The sequence below is a fragment of the Coffea arabica genome, chromosome 5e (genome assembly GCF_036785885.1).
Source record: "Coffea arabica cultivar ET-39 chromosome 5e, Coffea Arabica ET-39 HiFi, whole genome shotgun sequence".
NCBI classification, from domain to species: Eukaryota; Viridiplantae; Streptophyta; class Magnoliopsida; order Gentianales; family Rubiaceae; genus Coffea; species Coffea arabica.
Window position 1 is genome coordinate 51,907,380 of NC_092318.1, and position 20,104 is coordinate 51,927,483.

The window sequence follows — 20,104 nt, forward strand, 5'->3', positions numbered from 1 at the left end:
CCAAGACGTAATTAAGCTGAAGTAAAATAAGGCGTGATGATACCCGAAACCTTGGTAAAATTAACTAACAGGTGTAATGTACCATACTAGGTGGTAAAATCCCAAAATCGACGGAACAAGGAAATCTACCACGCCACCCGGCAAAGCCCCACACACACTCACTCAGCACTTGCGAGGAAGAATTTCAACTCGATTCAATTCCATTCTTCTCTGTTGGACATTTTACCAAACACTTACTTGTACCATTTCCTTATCGATCACTTCTCAACTTGGTGCTAATGGTTTCCGCCGATCTCTGATGGCCAACTTCTTAGCTCAGTTCCAGAGTATCAAAACCTCATTCGATCGCATCATAATTGCCGGTAAGAACTAGAAACTATTCCCTATGGAAAGAAAAACAATGTGCCTCCGCCCGCCGCCGGGGGGGGGGAGGGGGGGGAGCTCACTCGCCCGTTTTGAATTCAATTCGAATTGGGATTTGAAAATGCTGTTCTGCTTTGATTAGTCTCCTTCATCTATAGGCAAATGGGTTCCTATTTGAAAGAAGAAAATTTTAGTTTTTGCTCAAAATTTCTTGGTATGGTACATCTGGATTGCTTAATTTACTAGTATTGTATTGGTTCTGGATAGCATTCTGGATTTTAATATTTCAGGGCAGAGTTGTAGTGATTTGCGTACATGGGCTTGAGATTGCATTTTTAGCTTACTTCAATTTTGTCACTAATGAATATTAATCTGAAAGATTGCAAAATGATAGTCTTTCGAAAGTTGATCCCTGTGGATTCGCCAAAGAGGGCATTAGTTACTAGAAGCAGCTGAAGTGACGGGAGCAGTGAACCAAAAATATCAAGTTACTATTTTTTCCTAGCTATTTTGGTCGATATCTTTATAAAGCTATCCTGGACTCATTTTGTAACCGGGAATACTTTTCAGTTGAAGATGTGAGTGATTTGTGGCCTCTTGTCAAGAAGGGGTTTGAAGAAAAGTTGCCATTCAAAAGAGCATTTCTGAATAACAAGACCCGTAATTCAGTGCTTGTGGATGAGCTGCCTGCGGAGTATATATTGACAACAGATTCAAGAATTCGTAGCCGGTTTCCCCAAGAGCAATCGCTGTTCTGGTTCCGAGAACCATATGCTACTGTGGTTCTTGTGACTTGTGAGGTGCATGAAACAATTTCCTGATCATCTATTGGTGTCTTTATATGATGTATATGGTAGAATTGTTAAATGTTGCTTCATAAGCAGTTATACCATCACATATCTGACATGCTACTCAATGGGAGCCCACGTATTAGGTTGCACTATAATTGGTTCTTACAATGCAATGTCCTAATTGCACTTTATTGATTGATTTTCGTCATGATAAATTCAGATGGAGTTATACTGGAGTAAAAGGGGTTTAATTTAGCCAAACCCAAGCTTTTGACTTAAAACAGAGACTGTCCATTTCCTTGACATGGTTTAATTCCATATGCTGAGACACATTAAGGAATAGAGTCTAGATCCAAAACATGAGTTTTTAATCTTAAAAAAATTAAAAGAATAAAAAAGACCATGAACTTCAAATTTGCTGAGTTACGAGAGGGCTTAGGAAATAAGGTTAATCTTTGTGAATGGCAAAGTAGAATTGCCAGTAACATTTTCTCATGCCAAAGTGCTTTTCACCGATATTCTTATATTCCTAGAGTTAGCGATGGGAAATATTATTCCTGGACCATCTTCTGTGCATTATTTCATGTTGGTTGAAGCTTTAAATGGATTTATTTTTAATTGTGATCTATTGCGGTGCGCTAGTGACTGTGATACACAGTAATACGGTAGGGGAAGGTAGTTCTACAATCTTTTTCATTCTGCATTTCTGTTTTTTACCTTATTCTGATTTTGTTTTTCTTCTTCTGCCTCTGATGAAAATTTTCTTGCTTTGCTAGGATCTTGACGAGTTTAAAACTATTCTTAAACCACGCCTGAAGCTAATAGTTCAAAATGACGAACGGGAGTGGTTTATTGTTTTTGTGTCTAAAGCACCAGTTCACAATGATCAGGCCACCAAGATGGCCAAAAAAGTATACGCCAAACTTGAAGTAGAGTTCAGCTCAAAGAAGAGGGAAAGGTAAAGCTGTAATATTGAAAATTTAAATAAGGTCTTTTATCGAGCACTAATACAGTTTTTATTTAATAGTTAAGTTTTTCTGGTTAATGTTGCATTCATATTTTGATAACTCAATTTGATATTCTAGTCTGAATGTGGTTAAATTGCGTAGAGTTCCTGTCATTACAAAACCAGCTGGTTGGAATTTGAATTGAAGTTGTCTTGAAATTGTTGATTCATTCATATTGTCGTCTTCTTTCTCCTCTCTCTTCCATCATTTGCTGTCTATATTTTGACCACAACATAAGTGAACATCAAGTAACTGAATAACACAATATCCAAGCTAATTCAGAAGCTTGTTATCGACTTAAGAGGACATAAAATATGGAAAACTGTGGCTTGTGGTTTTTGGTCATAGAAAGGCAATGTGATCACTGCAACCCTATATACTTTTCTGAAGTGCTGATTATTGTTTCATTCAGGTGTTGCAAGCTGGATATACATGGAATTGATGCAAATTTTTGGGAAGACTTAGAGTTGAAAGTCACGGAATGCATAAGAAATACACTTGACCGGCGGATTCAGTTTTATGAGGATGAAATTCGCAAGCTTAGCGAACAGCGCTTTATGCCCGTATGGAATTTCTGTAATTTCTTTATTCTTAAGGTATGATGGTTGATGATGTTAAAGAGTATGCTTGTGGGTGAGGACTAGATTACCATCAGCAATCAGTAGTTCTGTTTTAATTCTGCAACAGTAATCATGTAAAACGTAGTGACTTGTTGAATGTCGAATGTCTTGCCACTCCTCTTTTCCCCCCTGTTGTAAGTGGTATTAGGCTAGTGTCTCCAGACTTATAGTCTTCAGTGTTCTTACATGTTTGCACACTATAGGCTTATCATATACAACTGCTTTAGTTCTAGCATTCTCATTCTAGGTTTTTCTGTTGCAACTGTATCATGTCTATTTGCAGGAAAGCTTGGCTTTTATGTTTGAGATTGCTCATCTCCATGAGGATTCATTGCGGGAGTATGATGAACTAGAACTCTGCTACCTGGAAACAGGTACTGTAAATTGTTGTATTGTTTGTTTTTATTGAGGATAATTTGTTAATAACTGATGGTTAATGGTAGCCATGCACTTTGAAGCTTACTAACTTAGGGTCCAAATCTACTATGACTCCTAATTGATCCGTTATGACGCTATGGTTAATTATTCATCTAAAATCACTTAACTTTCACTTCAGAGATGGTGCTAAAATTTTGGATTTGAATTAAAAATTTTGATTTTCCATCTCCATTGACGGATCTCCACATAATTTTGACATAATGCATCAGTTACATTCTTCAGCTACCATTATTGGTTGATGACAGTTCTATTAAGTTCAGCAAATATGCCTGTTCCCTGTTTTGTGAATGATCTGATTGCTGATTTTGTCAGGACTAATGAGGCAGTTTTGTCAGGTAAACTGAAGAAGTATATACTTAGTAATTTAGTTGTTAATCCCTTTGTCATGAGTTTTTTTCTTTGTTCCTGTTTTGGAATTTTTGAAGTTTCTATGGGAAAATGATTCATAAAGTTGTCCTATATGCTGGATCTGGCTATTTTCATAGGTCCACTTTTCTATAAATTTGCTAAGCTGCCTGGTCTTCTTCATTGGTACTGTGATCCCTTTCTTTTAAGAGCTGAGGAATTAAATATATGTCTCTCTGTGTCATGTAGTTAATATTAGTGGGAAACAACGGGAATTTGGAGGTATGGACCATGGTGATGATCAAGCTGCAGTGCTGAACCTGGGAAAGAAAGCACTGACACAAATGGTTCAAGACGATTCATTTCGGGAGTTTGAATTTAGGCAGTATCTGTTTGCCTGTCAAGCAAAGGTGTGCAAGACTCACTATGACTAGCTTAGGTTGGTAGTGCATAGGATACACCAGCTTTTCTTCCATTTAAACACTTCCTTAAGTTTGATTCTGGACAATCTAGATTTGGGCCATATTTGGACTTATATTTCCCTTGTTATCTATTACTGTTTGGTTGTTCGACGGTCTTCAACTTGATATCATATTACAAAAGCTTTTGATTGAAGTCACCATAAATCTTGATTTATCATATGGATCTATCCCGCTGAGTTATTTGATTCCATTTCAATTGCAAGAATTTCCAAGACCAATTTTTGAGGTTGATAATGCTTTCTTGGACTTAGCTTATGCTGTATTGCTATTTCATGGATGTTTTAAGCGTTTTGTTTCTAATAAGAATTATTATCTCATAGGCATTTTCTTCTCCATAAGTTGGTATTGACCTTTGTGTTGTTACATCATTTTTTAGCTACTATTCAAGCTAAATCGCCCATTTGAGGTTGCATCAAGGGGTTACTCATTCATTATTAGCTTCTCAAAAGTGTTGGCTCTACACGAGGTAGTTGCTAACATTATTTAAATTATTTGTCTTGTATCTTCACTCCTTGTACATTACTTTCTTATTTGTTTATTTATTTTTGGTGGTACTCTTTCCTCAGAGTGTATTACCCTTCTGCATGCGTGAAGCATGGGTAATAAATGCTTGCTTGGCTCTAATAAATGCAACTTCCTCCCATTACAAAGATGGGCTAGCCGCAGCTGATGTAGAACAGGAGTTTTATCGTGTTCAAGGGGATCTTTATTCTTTAAGTCGTACTAAGGTTGTTAATCTCTCTCAAGTAAATTTGCACTGTTCTGCACACACTGTTTGAGTGATTTCCTTCATGTAAAATCACCAGATATCTGCTTGCAATTTTCTGCTCTTTTCTTATGATGAAAGAATGGATTTGGCAGTTAATGCGACTTGCATATTTAATTGGTTATGGATCAGTTATACCAAGAAGTCCTGTGAACAGGTAGCTGGACAACTTCCCTTGCTCCAGTCAACCCTTTCTCTTTTCTATAAATTGCTTTTTCAAGAAACATAAGGCTGCTATGCCAGTACACTTAACATTCCTATTCTACAGCACCAGGGTTGTCCGACTTGTATGCTGACAATTTTCTTCTCTTAAGCAGTGCTTCGCTCAGCATGCTGTCATGGCCTAAGCCAGCAGTTTGGCCTTCTCTTCCACCTGATGCTTCGTCAGAGGTGCTTGTGAAAGAAAAGGTGCCTTTCTGCACATGGTATCTAGTAACTGGACAGAAGCTTCTTTTTCTTTTAAAAGAATGAACTGCTTATATGGTTGAAATCGGGTGTCAATTATTCTGAAGCAACTGTAAAGGTTTGGTAAAGATGCAAGAAGTTAAGACAACTTTATCAAATAGTATTACTCTCCCTCCCACAAAAAAAAAGTGGAATAATACTATTTTATTACTCATGTTAAGTTGAATCTATATTGCAAGTCATGTTTATGCTTGAGTACATTTTTGGTAAGAAAGTTTTTAATAAGGTTCTTTCAGATAATTAGTTGAGCAGTGCAAAACAATCGTCATAGTAAGTTAAATTGAATATAGTGGTTTGGCCTGATTATAAGCCTAGGTGAGACTTTACGAAATATGATATTCCATGGGAAAACAAGGAATAATTGGAGTAATCGAGGGAGATTATGGGACCACAAGCTACTTTCTGCTTCTTAAACTAATGAAAAAGATTATAGAGCCAGTCAACTTTTCTTGATACTACTTTCTGTGAAAAATTTGAACTTTCACTTCGGGAAAGTAGCAATGACTAGTTAACTGATGTTTGGTGGACTTGACATTGAAACTGAGACTATTTCATTATAAATTAAGGATTTTCAGTTAATAGCATGCCCTTCCTGGAAGCATCTGAGTTTTTTATAGTAATTTTAACATGTATCATCCTCAACATTGTTTGTCATATCGAAATTAAGCTTTTTGTATGAACTTTTATGTGCAGATGATTCTTCAAGAAGTTCCACAGGTAAAACACTTTGGCATCCAGAGGAAACCACTACCCTTAGAACCAACTGTACTTCTACGTGAGGCAAATCGCAGGAGGGCTTCTCTTTCTGCTGGAAATGTGTTTGAGTTGTTTGACGGTCGAACAAATGCTGCCGATGGGTAATGAAAACTTATGAAACATGAGTACATTGCTAAGATTTCTTCAGTGGTAGTGGTGGTCAACAAGCTGCTGCCATTGAGGAAGCTAGTTAATTGATCTTGTCTATCTGATTCTTGTGGTCCTAAATTATTTCATTCGTTCGTCCTAATTGATTTTAATTTAATAACAGCTCAACTTTACTCACTCCATTGCCTAAAGCACATGCTATATCAATGTCACGAACAAATTCTTCACCTGGAAACTTTGAGAGCATGATTGATCGACCAATGAGACTTGCAGAAATTTATGTTGCTGCTGAGCATGCTTTGTGGAATACCATTTCTGATGCAGATCTAAGGAAATCACTATCCTCTACAGAGGAATTTGAGGTATATGACAGTTTATTTATCCTAGGCATATTTATTATGTGTCCTGCGGTGCTAAGGTGTGGATTAGTAAAATTCTGGAGCCCTGCAATACTTAAAAGAAAATCTGTGCTTCCATCATGTAAAATACTTGTCTCTGCTAGTTTATGATAGAACCTTTTATATATGATCGACAGCTATGTGTGGGATAGTTGGCAGACAGAACTATCTTAATAATGATCTTGCTTTTTCCTATTTTGATTACATGTTTTTGGTTGACTTGGTTTTGGTTTAAAATTCAATTTATTGAACTTAATGGTTCAAGGAAATGCTTTATAATTTTGGCCAAGATTAAATGTTTGTTTGACATTGATTTGTCTGAAGCAACTGGCCCAAGTCAACTCTTTCTTTTTTCGTTTTTTAGGAGCCTCTTACTTTCTTCGTCTTTTACTGTTTTTGTTGGTTTTTTCTATTAGCGGTTCCAATCTTCCAAAGTTGGTTATTTTCCAACTTAAAGATAAAGAATAACTATACAGTTGGAGATTTTTCTGTCGTGTTTTCATTTGTATTTTCCTGGTATCCAGTTTCAAGTTCAGTTGGCCAATCATTGTTTAATCTCTCTTTTTCATGGTTCCAAATCCTTTCCCTATTGCACAGCAAAAATACCTGGATCTGTCAAAAGGTGCTGCTGAAAATTATCATCATTCTTGGTGGAAGAGACATGGAGTTGTCCTTGATGGTGAAATTGCAGCTATTTACCATAAAGTTGGAAATTTTGATCTAGCTGCCAAGTTGTATGAGAAGGTTTGTGCTCTTTATGCTGGTGAAGGATGGCAGAATTTGTTGGCTGAAGTTCTCCCCAGTTTAGCAGAGTGTCAGAAGATACTCAATGATCAAGCTGGCTACCTGTCTTCTTGTGTCAGACTGCTGTCATTAGATAAAGGATTGTTCTTGACTAAGGAACGCCAAGCATTCCAGTCTGAAGTTGTTCGTCTAGCTCATAGTGAGATGAAACACCCTTTGCCTCTAGATGTATCCTCGTTGATAACATTTTCCGGCAATCCTGGGCCTCCATTGGAGCTATGTGATGGGGATCCTGGTACCCTGTCAGTAACAGTTTGGAGTGGATTTCCTGATGATATTGTTCTTGACTCTTTCAGTCTCACGCTGACGGCCATGAACAGTGCTGATGAGGGCATTAAGGTTTCCATTCTTCATTTTTAAATGCTAGGTCTCAGTCTTTTGGCAGAAGATTATTATTATTATTATTATGGAAACATGATATTTACTTTCAAATTTCAGGCATTGAAGAGCTCCAATGCTACAACCTTGAAGCCCGGTAGAAATACGATCACAGTAGCCCTACCTCCACAGAAACCAGGTTCTTATGTACTGGGTGTTCTCACTGGGCAGATTGGTCAGTTGAGATTCAGATCACATAGCTTTTCCAAAGGTGGACCAGCAGACAGTGATGATTTTATGAGTTATGAGAAGCCGACAAGGCCTATCTTGAAGGTAGTGTGCTTTTCATATGATAGAGAATTGTTGGCAAAATCTTGCTCAACAACTTCATATATGTTTGATATTAAGGATAGGATAAATCCACTAGCTCATTGATCTCCATTTACATTAATTTTTTCATATTTACTTTTGAACCTTACAGAGGGTGGAAAGGCAGTTTAATACTTAATTTCTAATTCATATCATTATTCGAATGGAATTTACTATCAGGTATTCAACCCGAGACCTCTGGTTGATCTTGCTGCAGCTGTCTCATCCGCTTTGCTGATGAATGAATGTCAATTGGTTGGCATTGTTGTCAAGCCAATAAACTACCCTCTTAAGGGTGCTATACTGCACATAGACACTGGTCCTGGTTTGAGTATTGAACAGGCATATGGAATCGAAATTGAGAGGTATGCTGATGGATCCCCTGATGCATCTGACTTTGGTCCCTCAGAGTTATCTGTAGATCATGAGGCTCATGCTTCGGCAGAAGCTAAGCAGTTGACACTCCATGATGGAAAGATTGAGTTGCCTGATTGGGCAAGCAATATAACTTCTATATTGTGGATTCCAATGCGTGCTATCAGCGAGAGATTGAATAGAGGAACACAAGCAGGTTGAATCTAGTTTTGCTGTTGTTTAATATGCTGTGAGCAGGCATTTTGTTTTAGTTTCTCATTCTGTGCTGCTTGATGGTTTTTCTTTTAATTTATCAGGTGCTGCAGTTTCACAGAGACAGAGTGTTGTGGATGGATTACGGACAATAGCTCTGAAACTTGAATTTGGTGTATCATGTAACCAGACATTCGAAAAGTACTAGTATCTGTTCCATTTTCCCATTGATTTTTCTCTATTCTGATATTCTGTTTTCGAACTGATCTGGAATAGTTTGGCACCACTCTGCAGGACCTTAGCAGTCCACTTTACAGAGCCTTTCCATGTCAGTACACGTGTTGTAGATAAATGCAATGATGGTACTCTGCTTTTACAGGTACAAATCCCATAGTTTGGGATTCACTTTCTTCTGATTACTGTCATACTAGTTTTGTTTCGATTAATATATTTCCTTGTCAAGCATCATGCTTTTGATTTTTTTGAGGTTCCTAAGCTGCAGTACATCAAAATCATCCCAACAATTAAGCTCTGCTTGGTATTAATTTTCTCTACAGGGCTCAGTTTCTAGGGTAGAACAAGTAACTCGACCTGATTAACTATAACTGATTAGCCTCCTTCAGCAATGCCCGTGGAAGTGGAAGTGGTGCACACCAATCGAGTAGCTTGAATCGAGCTCGCGAGTAGCTTGATTAGCTACTCGACGCGAGATCGATTTTGTTCGATCTCGAGTCGAGCTCGAGTAGCTCGAGTATATGAAACGAGTCGATCTCGAGTAGTTAGGATGAGGTATTTTTAGCTCGTCGAGTAGTTCGAGTAGGGGTGCATGATCAAATCGAGCTCGAGTACTCGACTCAATATTGAGCTCGTGTTAAGGGTGCAGGATGAAATCGAGCTCGAGGACTCGAGTACTCGAGCTCGAGCTCGAGCTCGAATGGCACGCCGAGCTCAATCGAGTCGAGTTCGAGCCTATTTATGTTACTATCGAGTCGAGTTCGATTTTTATTTCTCGAGCTCGAGCTCGAGCTCTGGAAGTCAGCATCGAGCTCGAGCTTGAGTACGTCACTACTCGAGCTCGACTCGGCTCGATTTCACCCCTACGGGTGGAACTTATGTGTACAGTCAAATCTAGATTTAATACTTGAATGTAGAACAATTGTCAAAGTTGTGACTAAGTCCATGTCTCGCCTAGGTGATACTTCATTCACAAGTGAAAGCTTCACTGACGGTCTATGATGCTTGGCTGGATCTTCAAGATGGCTTTACTCATATTGGCAAAGGTGATAGGAGACCAACTTCTGCCGTCTTTCCACTCACCATATCTCCAAAAGCAAGAGCTGCAACTTTGTTCAGTATAGGTCTTGAGAATGCATTGCCCAAAGGTATGCCTTTGCTTTTGTTTTGGTTTCTCTTTCATGTCCTTTTTATCTTCAAAAAGACATCACACATGATGCAGTGTCCATTGACTGCATTTATTCCTGAATGTAAACAGTGAAGGAAGAAATATCAAAGTAAGCCGTCCAACATTTATATCCAAAGGATTGTCGACTTTTTTGTCGCTATGATACAGAATATGATAATACAGGAGGCTACAGTACATAAAAATATGCTTATAAAAATTTATCCTCTAGTGTCAGATAATGTAAATTTATTAGACACACATGTTGATGGACCTTGAAACATTAATAGCTGTATCTTGGTAGGAGTGCCCTTATTGTTAAAGGAATCTGTAACTAGTCAGGAAGCAAATTTTACCTCATAAGTGCAAGTTTCTTAAGGAGATTTCTTGAAGAGTTTTTAGTGCCCATTTCAGCCAACTCTCCATCATCTTTCTTTGGCAGAGCAGCATGTATTTCTACAGTGCTCGTTTTTTCCAATGATGAAGCGTGGCTAAGTGATCCAACTCACATTGGGCCTGGTGCCCGGGTGGTTTGGCCAATAGTGGGCCAAGAAATATCGAATGGTGATGTGGGCAGAGGTTTCCGTGGAATACAAATAACTTCCAGTTTTTGTTTTTCAGATTTGGAGAGCATCTGGAGCAACTAGTGAATTACAACTCTATTGTACCACAATTGGTGCACATTAATTGCCAAAGAAGTTTTTGTCAAGCACTTATAACCGTCTGGCTTAACTGATGACTGAGAAATTTCTGACTGGAATCTCGTGTAAAATGATTACGTGTAATTTGGAATTTGGACATATTTTTGAAACTAACAGTTTGTGCTTTTAGATAACACTAAGTTTATCTTCTTGGTTATGCTGCACTGCTATTGCTGCATTATTTTTATGGAGGGGTTGGAATGTCTTGGCTTGATACTTTTCTTGGTAATGCATTTGGGCACTTAAAAGTACTTATTACTACACTGTACTGCTTGATGAAGCAGAATGTAAGATCATTTGATGTTAGGTGTAGTTGTGGGTTCTTACTGGAAGATAAAAGTTGGAAATTGAAGAAAAGTTCTATTGATGCTTATCCAAATTGAGTCTTCCCTATTCAGTGGGGCATTCCTTCATGTTAGTATCTCTATGAACAGTTGAAGCTTTGTGTACGTTGAACTATAGGACATTTTATCTGGAATTTCTACTCAGAGATTTTAGCATTCTGGCTGTCCTAGAATAAGGATCAGAATACTTGAAATCAAATGCTTAGACTGATTATTCGCCCCCAAAAAAAAAATTGCTTAAACCAATTAGAGATTCTATGTGGAAATGAGACGTTCTTTATCCCTGAGTATGTATAGTTTTGTGCATGTAAGCAAGTGAGTTGCACTCTCTCTCTCATTTGTTGTGCGTTCCCTCAAAATTGTTGTTTTCCTTGTGCAGATCAAGTAGAGGCAGTTCATTCTGATAGCATACTCAATATACAATATGGAATTTCGGGTAGTAGAACTCTTGGGGCCCACACACCCATGGATGCGAAACCTATTGCCTCTGATGATTCTGTGAAGCAGTTGAATTTCAGGAGTGCTCTTGTTTTGCAGCGACCCGTACTGGACCCTTTCCTTGCGGTTGGTTTCCTACCTCTTCCTTCAAGTGGACTCCGAGTTGGCCAGCTGGTGACAATGCAGTGGAGAGTTGAGAGGTTAAAAGATCTTGGGGAAAAATCAGAAAATAACGTAAGTCCATAGTTTCTTCTTTCTGTTATTACTGTCACTAGAATGTCATGTAGGAAGCGGACTTATAGTTTCTCGCTATTGATGATCTGCAACATTAGCGAGGAGATATTATGCAAGCTATTCATCCTTATCCTAGATTTCCTTGTTAGTAGTATTTGTAGTCCTAAAGCAAGCTGGCAATGCTGATTTTCTTGCTATTGAATGTTTGATTAGCATGGGAGCTTGTGGTTTCTTCATGTTCATTTGCAAACTGCTCATGGTTATTATTCTTGGGCACAGGATGAAGTACTGTATGAGGTAAATGCTAATTCTGAGAATTGGATGATTGCCGGGAGGAAAAGGGGTCATGTTTCGCTCTCCGCAAAACAAGGTATCTTTTTGACATTTTCTTTTGCTTGCTTTTGACATTTAAATTGTGCAAGTTGCCGTCAGTTCTCAATAATAGGCACTACCCTTCCTGAAAATTTCTTGGTATTTGACCAGGTTCAAGGATGGTGATTTCAGTATTATGCTTACCACTGGTTGCTGGATATGTGCATCCCCCTCAACTGGGTCTTCCAGATTTGGACGAGGCACATATAAGTTGCAATCCTCCTGGCCCTCATCTGGTCTGCGTCTTGCCCCCAACTATGAGCTCTTCTTACTGTATCCCCACATAACAGCTCATGAATTATCTTCATGTCACTCTGTCTACAACTGCCTTGTTTCCTGAAGACAACAAGGTTAAATGTGTAAGAGACAAAGTAGCCAGTTTGGTCATCACTGGGACTTTTGTACATTTATGTTCTTTACACTGTAGGAAGAGTACCTACTACTTCAGTGTACTAGTATTCTGCGGATTGTAATTTTTCCTTCGCCTTCTGTACAGTTTGAGTTTTACTTGTACAAGAGTGTTTCAAGCGGTACAACGAAAACCAAACAGAATTGAGAGTTTGTGGCATTTTGATGGCCAGAATCTTCTTGTAGTTGGAATCTTGTCAGGAAATGGAACCATGAGCAGGGACAAAAAAATGGTATATAGTCAAGTTGGTCATATTTGCATACCATGTTGGATTTTCAAATTGATGCTAATATTTGTCTTATTTTGTGAGCGTATTATGTTGTGGAACTGTTGACATGCGTGCATCCCTTAAAAGTGCTAGGCCTTCTGCTTGTTGGTACGAGTATATACCATTGTAGTACCAACTTGAGTCGCGCCTCTCTTCATTGCCAGTAGGTTGGCTGTCATGAGGTAGGAGGATCTGGATATGTTGTCAGCAATGGGAATTAAGAGGTAAGGAAGGAAGATATTACGTAGACGTACTCTCCGATTTAATGATTTCTGCCGTCCCGGCTTTGGCATCTGATTCCTCGCGCTCTGCTACGGCATAATCAACGCCGTGAATTGTTGTTGGAAACAAATAATGCAGACTCGAAAATGGGAAGATGTTGTTGACACCCCCGAAAAAGTTTCCATCGCTCCATTCTCCCTCTAAAAGTAATTCATTGTTGGAAACAAATAATGCATGTGAAAATGAAAAGATATTATTAGCACTCCTAAAAATACCTCTACCACCAATATTATTATTTCCCCTGGAAATGTGATTGAAGGCATACCATAATTAGCATTTTTTAACCATTGTAAGTAGGAGATTTGGTTAAGGATGAACTAAAGGTTGGGGGCGTACCATAGTTAGCATATTTCAACCACTGTAAGCAAGAGATTTGGTTAGGATGAACTAATGATTGTGTTTAAAGGCTTATTAGCATGGACTGCAGACTCGTTAATTAGGCCCTCAAACCTAAAACAACTAGAAAAACCGATAATCAGAAGAAGGCTTGCAATCTTTTGTGGATGGCCGTAAGCCTGCCCTTTCCTCACACGTGCAGTCTTCGGAAAGAAAGCCTACGCCATTTAGGCCTTAAAATAAAATGGTGTCCAAAACAGGTCCCACCGAGATTTGAACTCGGGTTACTGGATTCAGAGTCCAATGTCCTGACCACTAGACCATGGGACCTGGTTGTTTCGTCGGTTAAATTATTAATTAATCATTTAAATATAGAATTTGCATGTCATGCAACGGACGAACACCACATGCCTTTCCATGAAAAGGGAATGCATCTTAGATACACTCTTATTAGGAGTTAGCTAATACTTCTCATACATAAAATTTATTCAATGGTTTTTTGCATTTTTCATTCTAAACTTGTTTCATTCTTCTCCCTGTAATCCTAGGACTAGGTTTGTTGTACAATTGTCCATACAATTTAAGATCAGATCTGACCACAGATCGATTAAGTCAAATCTAAACTCTCAATTTCAGAAAAAGTAAAATAAAATTTAAATTGGATCACCCATACTATGCATTGCGGGATGCCATTACCACTAACAATTACAAAAGTCCCAAATCCTAATTTTACCCACTTTAATGACAACCTATTCGCATAGTCGCTTTTCTTAGCGTATGTGCGTAGCACAGCGTTGAAGGATTGGGGTCCCTATTGGTAGCTAAACTTACATTCGGTTCATTGGTAAAGCCTATTCTTTTGGTATCAAGCTTCGGTTTGATCCTTAGCCGGAAAAAAAAAAAAGAAAAAAAAAAGGGGGGGGTTAAAAAATAAAACAAATTTTAAAAAAAATTGTGAACATTGGTGATCGGACAATTTATGATCCAAACACTTTTCTCTTGCCAAATAGAATTTAGTGAATTGGGCACAAGGGCAATGTTAAACGTGCCGTAATATAATGTCGTCTTGCAATGTGGTGGTGCCTCTATCTAATTTTGGAGCAAAAGCAACAAAATTCTCCTTGTGCTGACTAGTTAGAAATGCAGTTTCTTGAATCAGCTTGGAGTAAGCAAACGTGCATGGTCAATTTCTTGAGGGTTCTAGAGCTAATTACTTCGATAGAAGTCCCCAAAAAAAAAAAAAAAATGAAGAACTTCAGGCTAGTAGAAGAAAGGACTAGCATGCTGCTATTTCCAGAAGTGGTTGATCGACGTTAACAGTTGAGGAGGAAACAAGGACCCATATAATCACTAAATTTTACATCAGCATCTTAGAGAATTTAAATTGTTTAATTCCTATGTGAATTTCTTGCATTTTCTGCTATGATTTGGGAGATTTGACTTGTTCTGGACACTCAGATGATATCTACTCCAATCAAAGAACCTTCCATCATACTTAAGGCCGAAAAAAATGAAGACGTGAAAGCCACAAACTGAGCACGTGTTATACTAACTGATCATTGTGCTGTATCTGTATGGTTTCTTCATTTCGACTCAATCTAAAATCTCTATCTTACCTACGCAAGGCAAGATTGTTGTCTGCTGCAAAATGAGTTAGAATGCAAATGATTTTCTTTTCTTGTCCAAATGTCAGTCCTTTTTCATCATCAAAAATCTTGACTCAAAACATTTCATCTGGCACCAGTAGTGTATCATCCCATCATAGCATCATTTTTGTATCTCCCGCTTGCTTGAAATTACTCCTAGTACCTAAACAAGTCCTTCGTTTCCTCTTATTTTCATCGTGGAAAAACCACCACAAGAGGACAATGTCCATCTCGTCAACCTGCATCATGCAGATTATTAATTTGAGGAGCCGAGTAATTATTCCCTGAAGTAGCTAGCTTGAACTCTAGCAGAAGCAAAATCGTGAAAGAGAAAGAATATGAGGGTGGGTATTTGGTCTCAATCCAAGCCTTGTTGCAACTTAGATGCTAAGCTCCAGGAATAGGTGAAACATCGAAGACATCAACCAAACTCTCCTCCTCCACAAATTCAGGTGAGACAAAGATAGAATGTTGAGTTCAGTTAGATAGATAGGCAGTCTTCTCTTCGACTTCCAAACTTTTACTTACTTTTGTAAGATTTAAGGGACTAATCTAGCTTCGAATGCAGAAAAAGAAAAGAAAATGATTTTGTAACTTACTGTTTACTAAAAGCTACAATATGATTTGAATTAATCTTCTTGATCTTGGTGTCTCACCCTTTTAAGCACACAAGGAAAAAGTGTATCCAACAATAATATTAAACATCGTCAAGTGCAAGAGCAAATGTTCCTATAACTCACAGCTTAGTCTTCGTGGGGGCGCTGGACTGGAGGATGTAATTATGCTCGGAATAAACAATATTAATGTTAGCAATTAGGAACTTTATTTCTGCTTTTTCTTCAACCTTCCTGGCTGAATGATGACTGTCTCAATTCCTATGCCTTTTAATCCCACAATTTCGAATAATGAGTAGGACCTTTTTTTGATTATCTGTCTCTCTTGAATTGGCTCTTGAATTGGCGCTGGGCTGGGCCGGAGTGGGATTAGTCGGGCCGCTTTTACGGACTTGACCCGGACACCCACTCCGTCAGGAAAAAAAAAAAAAAAAAAAGAATTGGCTACTTTCAAGCAAGCATGGGAAGACTGTGACAAAAGCAGATCCCTACAGTTTAATCAGCTTTATAAATAGTTCGAAATCAGAAAAAGACACCATTTTTTTTATTTTTTTTCTTATAATTTTCTTGGTTAGATCAGATTTAGATTTTTTTTTTTTTCAGGATTAGTTATTTTCAATTACTGTTCCTTTTCAAGTTCATTAATCCAATCGTATCAAACCTATAAAACTTTTGAAAATTTATCTTGGTACGTCAATTTCGTCTTGGTGAGCTGATCGATGTGCTCAAAGATCAAACTTTCTTGGAGATGTTTTGTTCTTATTTGCTCTCAGTATATGAAGTACATTTCTCAGTGGTACAAAAGAGTACTAAGAATTTTTGAACCAATACATTTAGTAAGAACAGCACACTACTATTTCACAAAAAAAAAAAAGAAAAAAAAGTATCTTCGAATCATGACACGATGACTGTATTGATAGGTAATTTACAAAAGCTCCGGTGACCTGCAGTGAGACCCGAATTGCGATCGAAATTGAAACCCCTCAATTCTTTTTTCTTTTTTTTTTTTTTTTATTGTTTCCCTTTCAGCCAGAAATAAAATAGTTGTGATAATCAACAAGACTACAATAATCATTCCACTGGCGGCCAAAAACAGGAAAAAAGTTTCCTGCATTTAAATAGAGAGAGCCAAATGCAGAGTGTTGAAAACAAGACTCTTCCCGACAACTGATATTTTATGCATCGCTGCTGCTGAAATTTGAAAGGTGCATATTTGAGGATGGCGACAACACAACGACCCTTAGCCTTACTGATATCAAATCTAATCAACTTAACAATCACCATGTCAAATTCTAACCGATGCAAAATGGCATCAGAATCAGACCATCCATATTAAGTACCATCAACCTCCCACCGCCGAATCCGTTAACCCTTCATGACGGGATGGGAAAACGGATGGTGGTGGTTCTGCTTTCACTAACCAAATCTGTAAAATCAAAGTAAATTTTGCCAGAAAAAAGAGAGAGATGATGCATTTCACTACCACTCAAATCAAATGGTTTTTGCATGGACGATAGCAGCAGCGGTGGAATTGGAAGCAATTAATAATGCAGCGCTGCCAAAAAGGAAAGCCACATCCAAATCTTTCAGAAGAAACTACCAAAAAAACATGCATGGCCACCAGCTCACATGCCTAATTAGTGTCATATTCACTTTCCATGGCACTAATCAAACCGTACGATAGCGACTTGGCAATTTGATACATAACATTTTCCTCTGCTACAAAGCAATACTATTAGTTAGGCATTCAGACACAAACTCCTAAACATGTCACTATAATCCACTCTAATAGAAAGAAACTCATTCTCATCTACAAAGTACATAATAATGTTAACAAAATAATTATGCAGACAACAACAAAAAATAAAATAAATAAAAAGGGAAAGGAAAAACATTAATTACTTCTCTGGAAATAAAACATTTATAACGAATTCTGCTTGTACTCTAGTGAATAAGTATGAAAAGAATAAAGCAGAAAGAAAGTAGGAAAAAAAGGAACGACTTTATATTTATTTTGTCCAACTCTTTTACCATTTTCATACTCTAAAAATTAGCAGAATCTTTATATTTATACTTTCAACAACTTTATACACAAAGTGCTCGAAATATATTCTCATCCCAAATACTAGTATCATGAGACGCATCTGGTTCCACTTCGTTTTCCCAGATTCCTTTCTCATCAGTCATCACCCGTCCCCACAAAAACCCCCACCAACCCCCCCCCCCCCCCTTTTCCCAAAAAAAAAAAAAAACCCATCCAAAAATAAAATTAAAAAAGGAAAAAAAAAAGATCATATTGTGTTACTATATATTAATTATGCATATATATATATATATGCTTCTCTATTTTCTCCATCATCATCATTTCTCCCTTTTTTTTTATAGGGGAATAAAATTTGTAAATCCTTTCGATTCAACAAAGATTGTTGAATCTCCAATCGAGTCTAACTTCGTTAGACCCGGCAAAATGGTGGTTTGGCTTCTTGAATGATACGATGTGGCTGCTGACCATGAAGGCCGTTACACGTTCAGACACTCTGATATCCTCCATCCTCAATTCATGCAACCTCTGCACAAATTCGGGAACGTGTACTAGGTCCCACACCACCCCGACCCCACCCGGCTTCAGAACCCTCACCACCTCCCCCAGCACCCTCATCCTCTCTGCACCCGCCGCAGCTGATTTCGCCCCAAACTCCTTCCCTACCGTGTGCACGAACACAGACGATACCACCACGTCGAAGTAATTATCGCTGAAGGGCAGCGTCCCCGGGTCACCTGCCCGGCACGTGACATACTCTTGGACCCCCTCCAGCCCGGCTGTCCTGAGGGTCGACAGGGTGCTCGGCCCGTTCCTCCGTGCCCCAGTCGGATCCAGCCCAACCACCCGCCCCGACGACCCTGATTTCTTCAGCTGCATAGCCACCGCGTTGAGGAGGATTCCCCGGCCGCACCCGAGGTCGAGGGCTTGCTTCACCGACGACCAGTCCGAGACCGAGTTGACCATCCGCTGGGCCATGTCCCAGTGCAGTGATACCGAGGAGTACAAGAAGTTGGCGGCTGCAAAGAAGAGGCAGACGGCGGAGAGGGCCGTAACCGAGCCTGTAAAGCCCGCTATGAAACGGGCCAATCCGGGCCCGATGATGGGGAGGAAATGCTGTGTGAGGAAGCAAATGGGCTCGAAGTAGAGGAGGAAGAAGACGGAGAGGGCGGAGAAGAAGACGGCATGGATGAGTAGGAAAAAGGGTGTATGCCAATCGTCCATGCCGTAGATCGCATAGATCTGCGTCCAGTCTCTGCCGCTTTTGCCCATTTGTATCAACAAGAAGTTACCACCCCAGTCCAATAATTCTGCAGAGTCACTTATTTCTTGATCAGAATCTGCAACAATTCAAAACCATTCAACTGTTAACACTGTTAAAGAAATTCAACATTGAGATATATGGGAATGACTAAACCGGAATGTGGTGAAGTCATTGCGGGATATTGAGCATTGAGGGGTCGGAGCTTACTTTAACAAGATGGTTGATTAGCCATTTTTTGGTCCTCCCCCAAAAAAAAAAAAAAAAACCAGCTGAAAACTTTCTACTTCAGGCAATCCTGACGCTCACTCAGCTGAGATTCTGTTGCAAAAATAGAACCAGAATACGCAATGTTAGAATAAGTAGTTGTAAAAAGTCCAGTAAACTACCGCTAGGATGTAGAGGAAATAGCAAAAAGATTTGATTTTTTGTGAATTTGAAACGAGTTCAACTGGAGCAAAGCTCCAAAAATCATTTCTTGATACAGAAAAACTGAGGTTCAAACTGCAAAACCCAGGAACCGAAAAATCCAAAGGAAAAGTAAAAAGACAAAGTTGGAAACTTTCACTTACAGAGTGATGAGATGGTTGGCTCAGAAGCAGAAAAACCTGCAGTCAGATCTGTGTGGGAATGCAGAGAATAAATTGGTGATCCCAACAAGGAAAATGATATTGATGACAAACTGAAAGTACAACTCTATCCACTGTTGAGATGGAGAAGAGGAAGGAACGTTTCTTTTTTTAGCAGTAGCCCTCCTAAAAGCATCCCACCTACAATTAAAAGCCCAGTCTTGACCCCAGTTAAATTTATAGTATTACTGTGCATAAATGATAAGGGTACATCTATGGCAGCTTTTTGATTAGTGGAGCTCTATTCCTCCAAAATAATCTGAGCTGAATAATCTGAAAGAGGGGAGAAAGGGCCTGTAGTAGATATTAATTGAAGTAGTCGTAGTTAAGACTTAAGAGGAAGAAGCAGCTTTATAATCTTGAAAATCTAGCAAGTTTTGGCCGACTGTTATTGAAGTTGAGAAGGGATGAGGGTTAAGGTTTCGAATTTAAAATTGAGTAATCACGCGTTTATGATTTGTCGGTTTCATTTTTTGAAAGCTTATATAAAAAATCGTAGAAAGGTGGGAAAGTAAGGGATTGGATGTTAAGCA

At 38.6% G+C, this 20,104-nt stretch overlaps 2 protein-coding genes and 1 non-coding gene across 5 annotated transcripts; 1 reads left to right on the forward strand and 2 right to left on the reverse strand.

Moving 5' to 3' along the window:
- The first annotated feature begins 88 nt into the window (after positions 1 to 88).
- Positions 89 to 12,759, forward strand: LOC113687922 (trafficking protein particle complex II-specific subunit 130 homolog). 3 transcript variants are annotated; one of them, XM_027205456.2, is made up of 21 exons: positions 89 to 362; positions 934 to 1,163; positions 1,931 to 2,112; positions 2,574 to 2,757; positions 3,065 to 3,155; positions 3,814 to 3,974; positions 4,423 to 4,512; positions 4,613 to 4,774; positions 4,908 to 4,969; positions 5,130 to 5,220; positions 5,971 to 6,134; positions 6,305 to 6,503; positions 7,137 to 7,682; positions 7,782 to 7,994; positions 8,211 to 8,601; positions 8,702 to 8,798; positions 8,892 to 8,976; positions 9,790 to 9,979; positions 11,421 to 11,713; positions 11,993 to 12,083; positions 12,197 to 12,759. In XM_027205456.2, exons 1-21 carry the CDS (start codon positions 299 to 301, stop codon positions 12,370 to 12,372), a joined length of 3,762 nt encoding a protein of 1,253 aa, XP_027061257.1. In that variant the 5' UTR covers positions 89 to 298; the 3' UTR covers positions 12,373 to 12,759. The 3 variants fall into 3 exon arrangements, with proteins under 3 accessions (XP_027061257.1, XP_071905311.1, XP_071905310.1); XM_072049209.1 differs by having other exon boundaries at positions 98 to 362; positions 2,574 to 2,724; XM_072049210.1 differs by lacking the exons at positions 11,993 to 12,083; positions 12,197 to 12,759 and having other exon boundaries at positions 96 to 362; positions 10,439 to 11,504.
- An 879-nt stretch (positions 12,760 to 13,638) lies between these two features.
- On the reverse strand, positions 13,639 to 13,710 carry TRNAQ-CUG (transfer RNA glutamine (anticodon CUG)). The gene has a single exon. It is a non-coding gene; the product is annotated as a tRNA-Gln (tRNA).
- A 4,210-nt stretch (positions 13,711 to 17,920) lies between these two features.
- Positions 17,921 to 20,104, reverse strand: LOC113743429 (uncharacterized). The gene is made up of 3 exons (XM_027271429.2): positions 19,515 to 20,104; positions 19,153 to 19,263; positions 17,921 to 19,021 (listed from the first exon to the last, which is right to left on the reverse strand). The coding sequence occupies exon 3, from the start codon at positions 18,951 to 18,953 to the stop codon at positions 18,054 to 18,056; it is 900 nt and encodes a 299-aa protein (XP_027127230.1). The 5' UTR covers positions 18,954 to 19,021; positions 19,153 to 19,263; positions 19,515 to 20,104; the 3' UTR covers positions 17,921 to 18,053.

Excerpts from the sequence above, each read along its gene's own strand:
- LOC113687922 (XM_027205456.2), top strand. The coding sequence starts at position 299 with ATGGCCAACTTCTTAGCTCAGTTCCAGAGTATCAAAACCTCATTCGAT. Across the intron at positions 2,113-2,573 it reads AGCTCAAAGAAGAGGGAAAG|GTGTTGCAAGCTGGATATAC; the intron begins GTAAAGCTGTAA and ends TGTTTCATTCAG. Across the intron at positions 4,775-4,907 it reads ATTCTTTAAGTCGTACTAAG|TTAATGCGACTTGCATATTT; the intron begins GTTGTTAATCTC and ends TGGATTTGGCAG.
- LOC113743429 (XM_027271429.2), bottom strand. The coding sequence starts at position 18,953 with ATGGGCAAAAGCGGCAGAGACTGGACGCAGATCTATGCGATCTACGGC.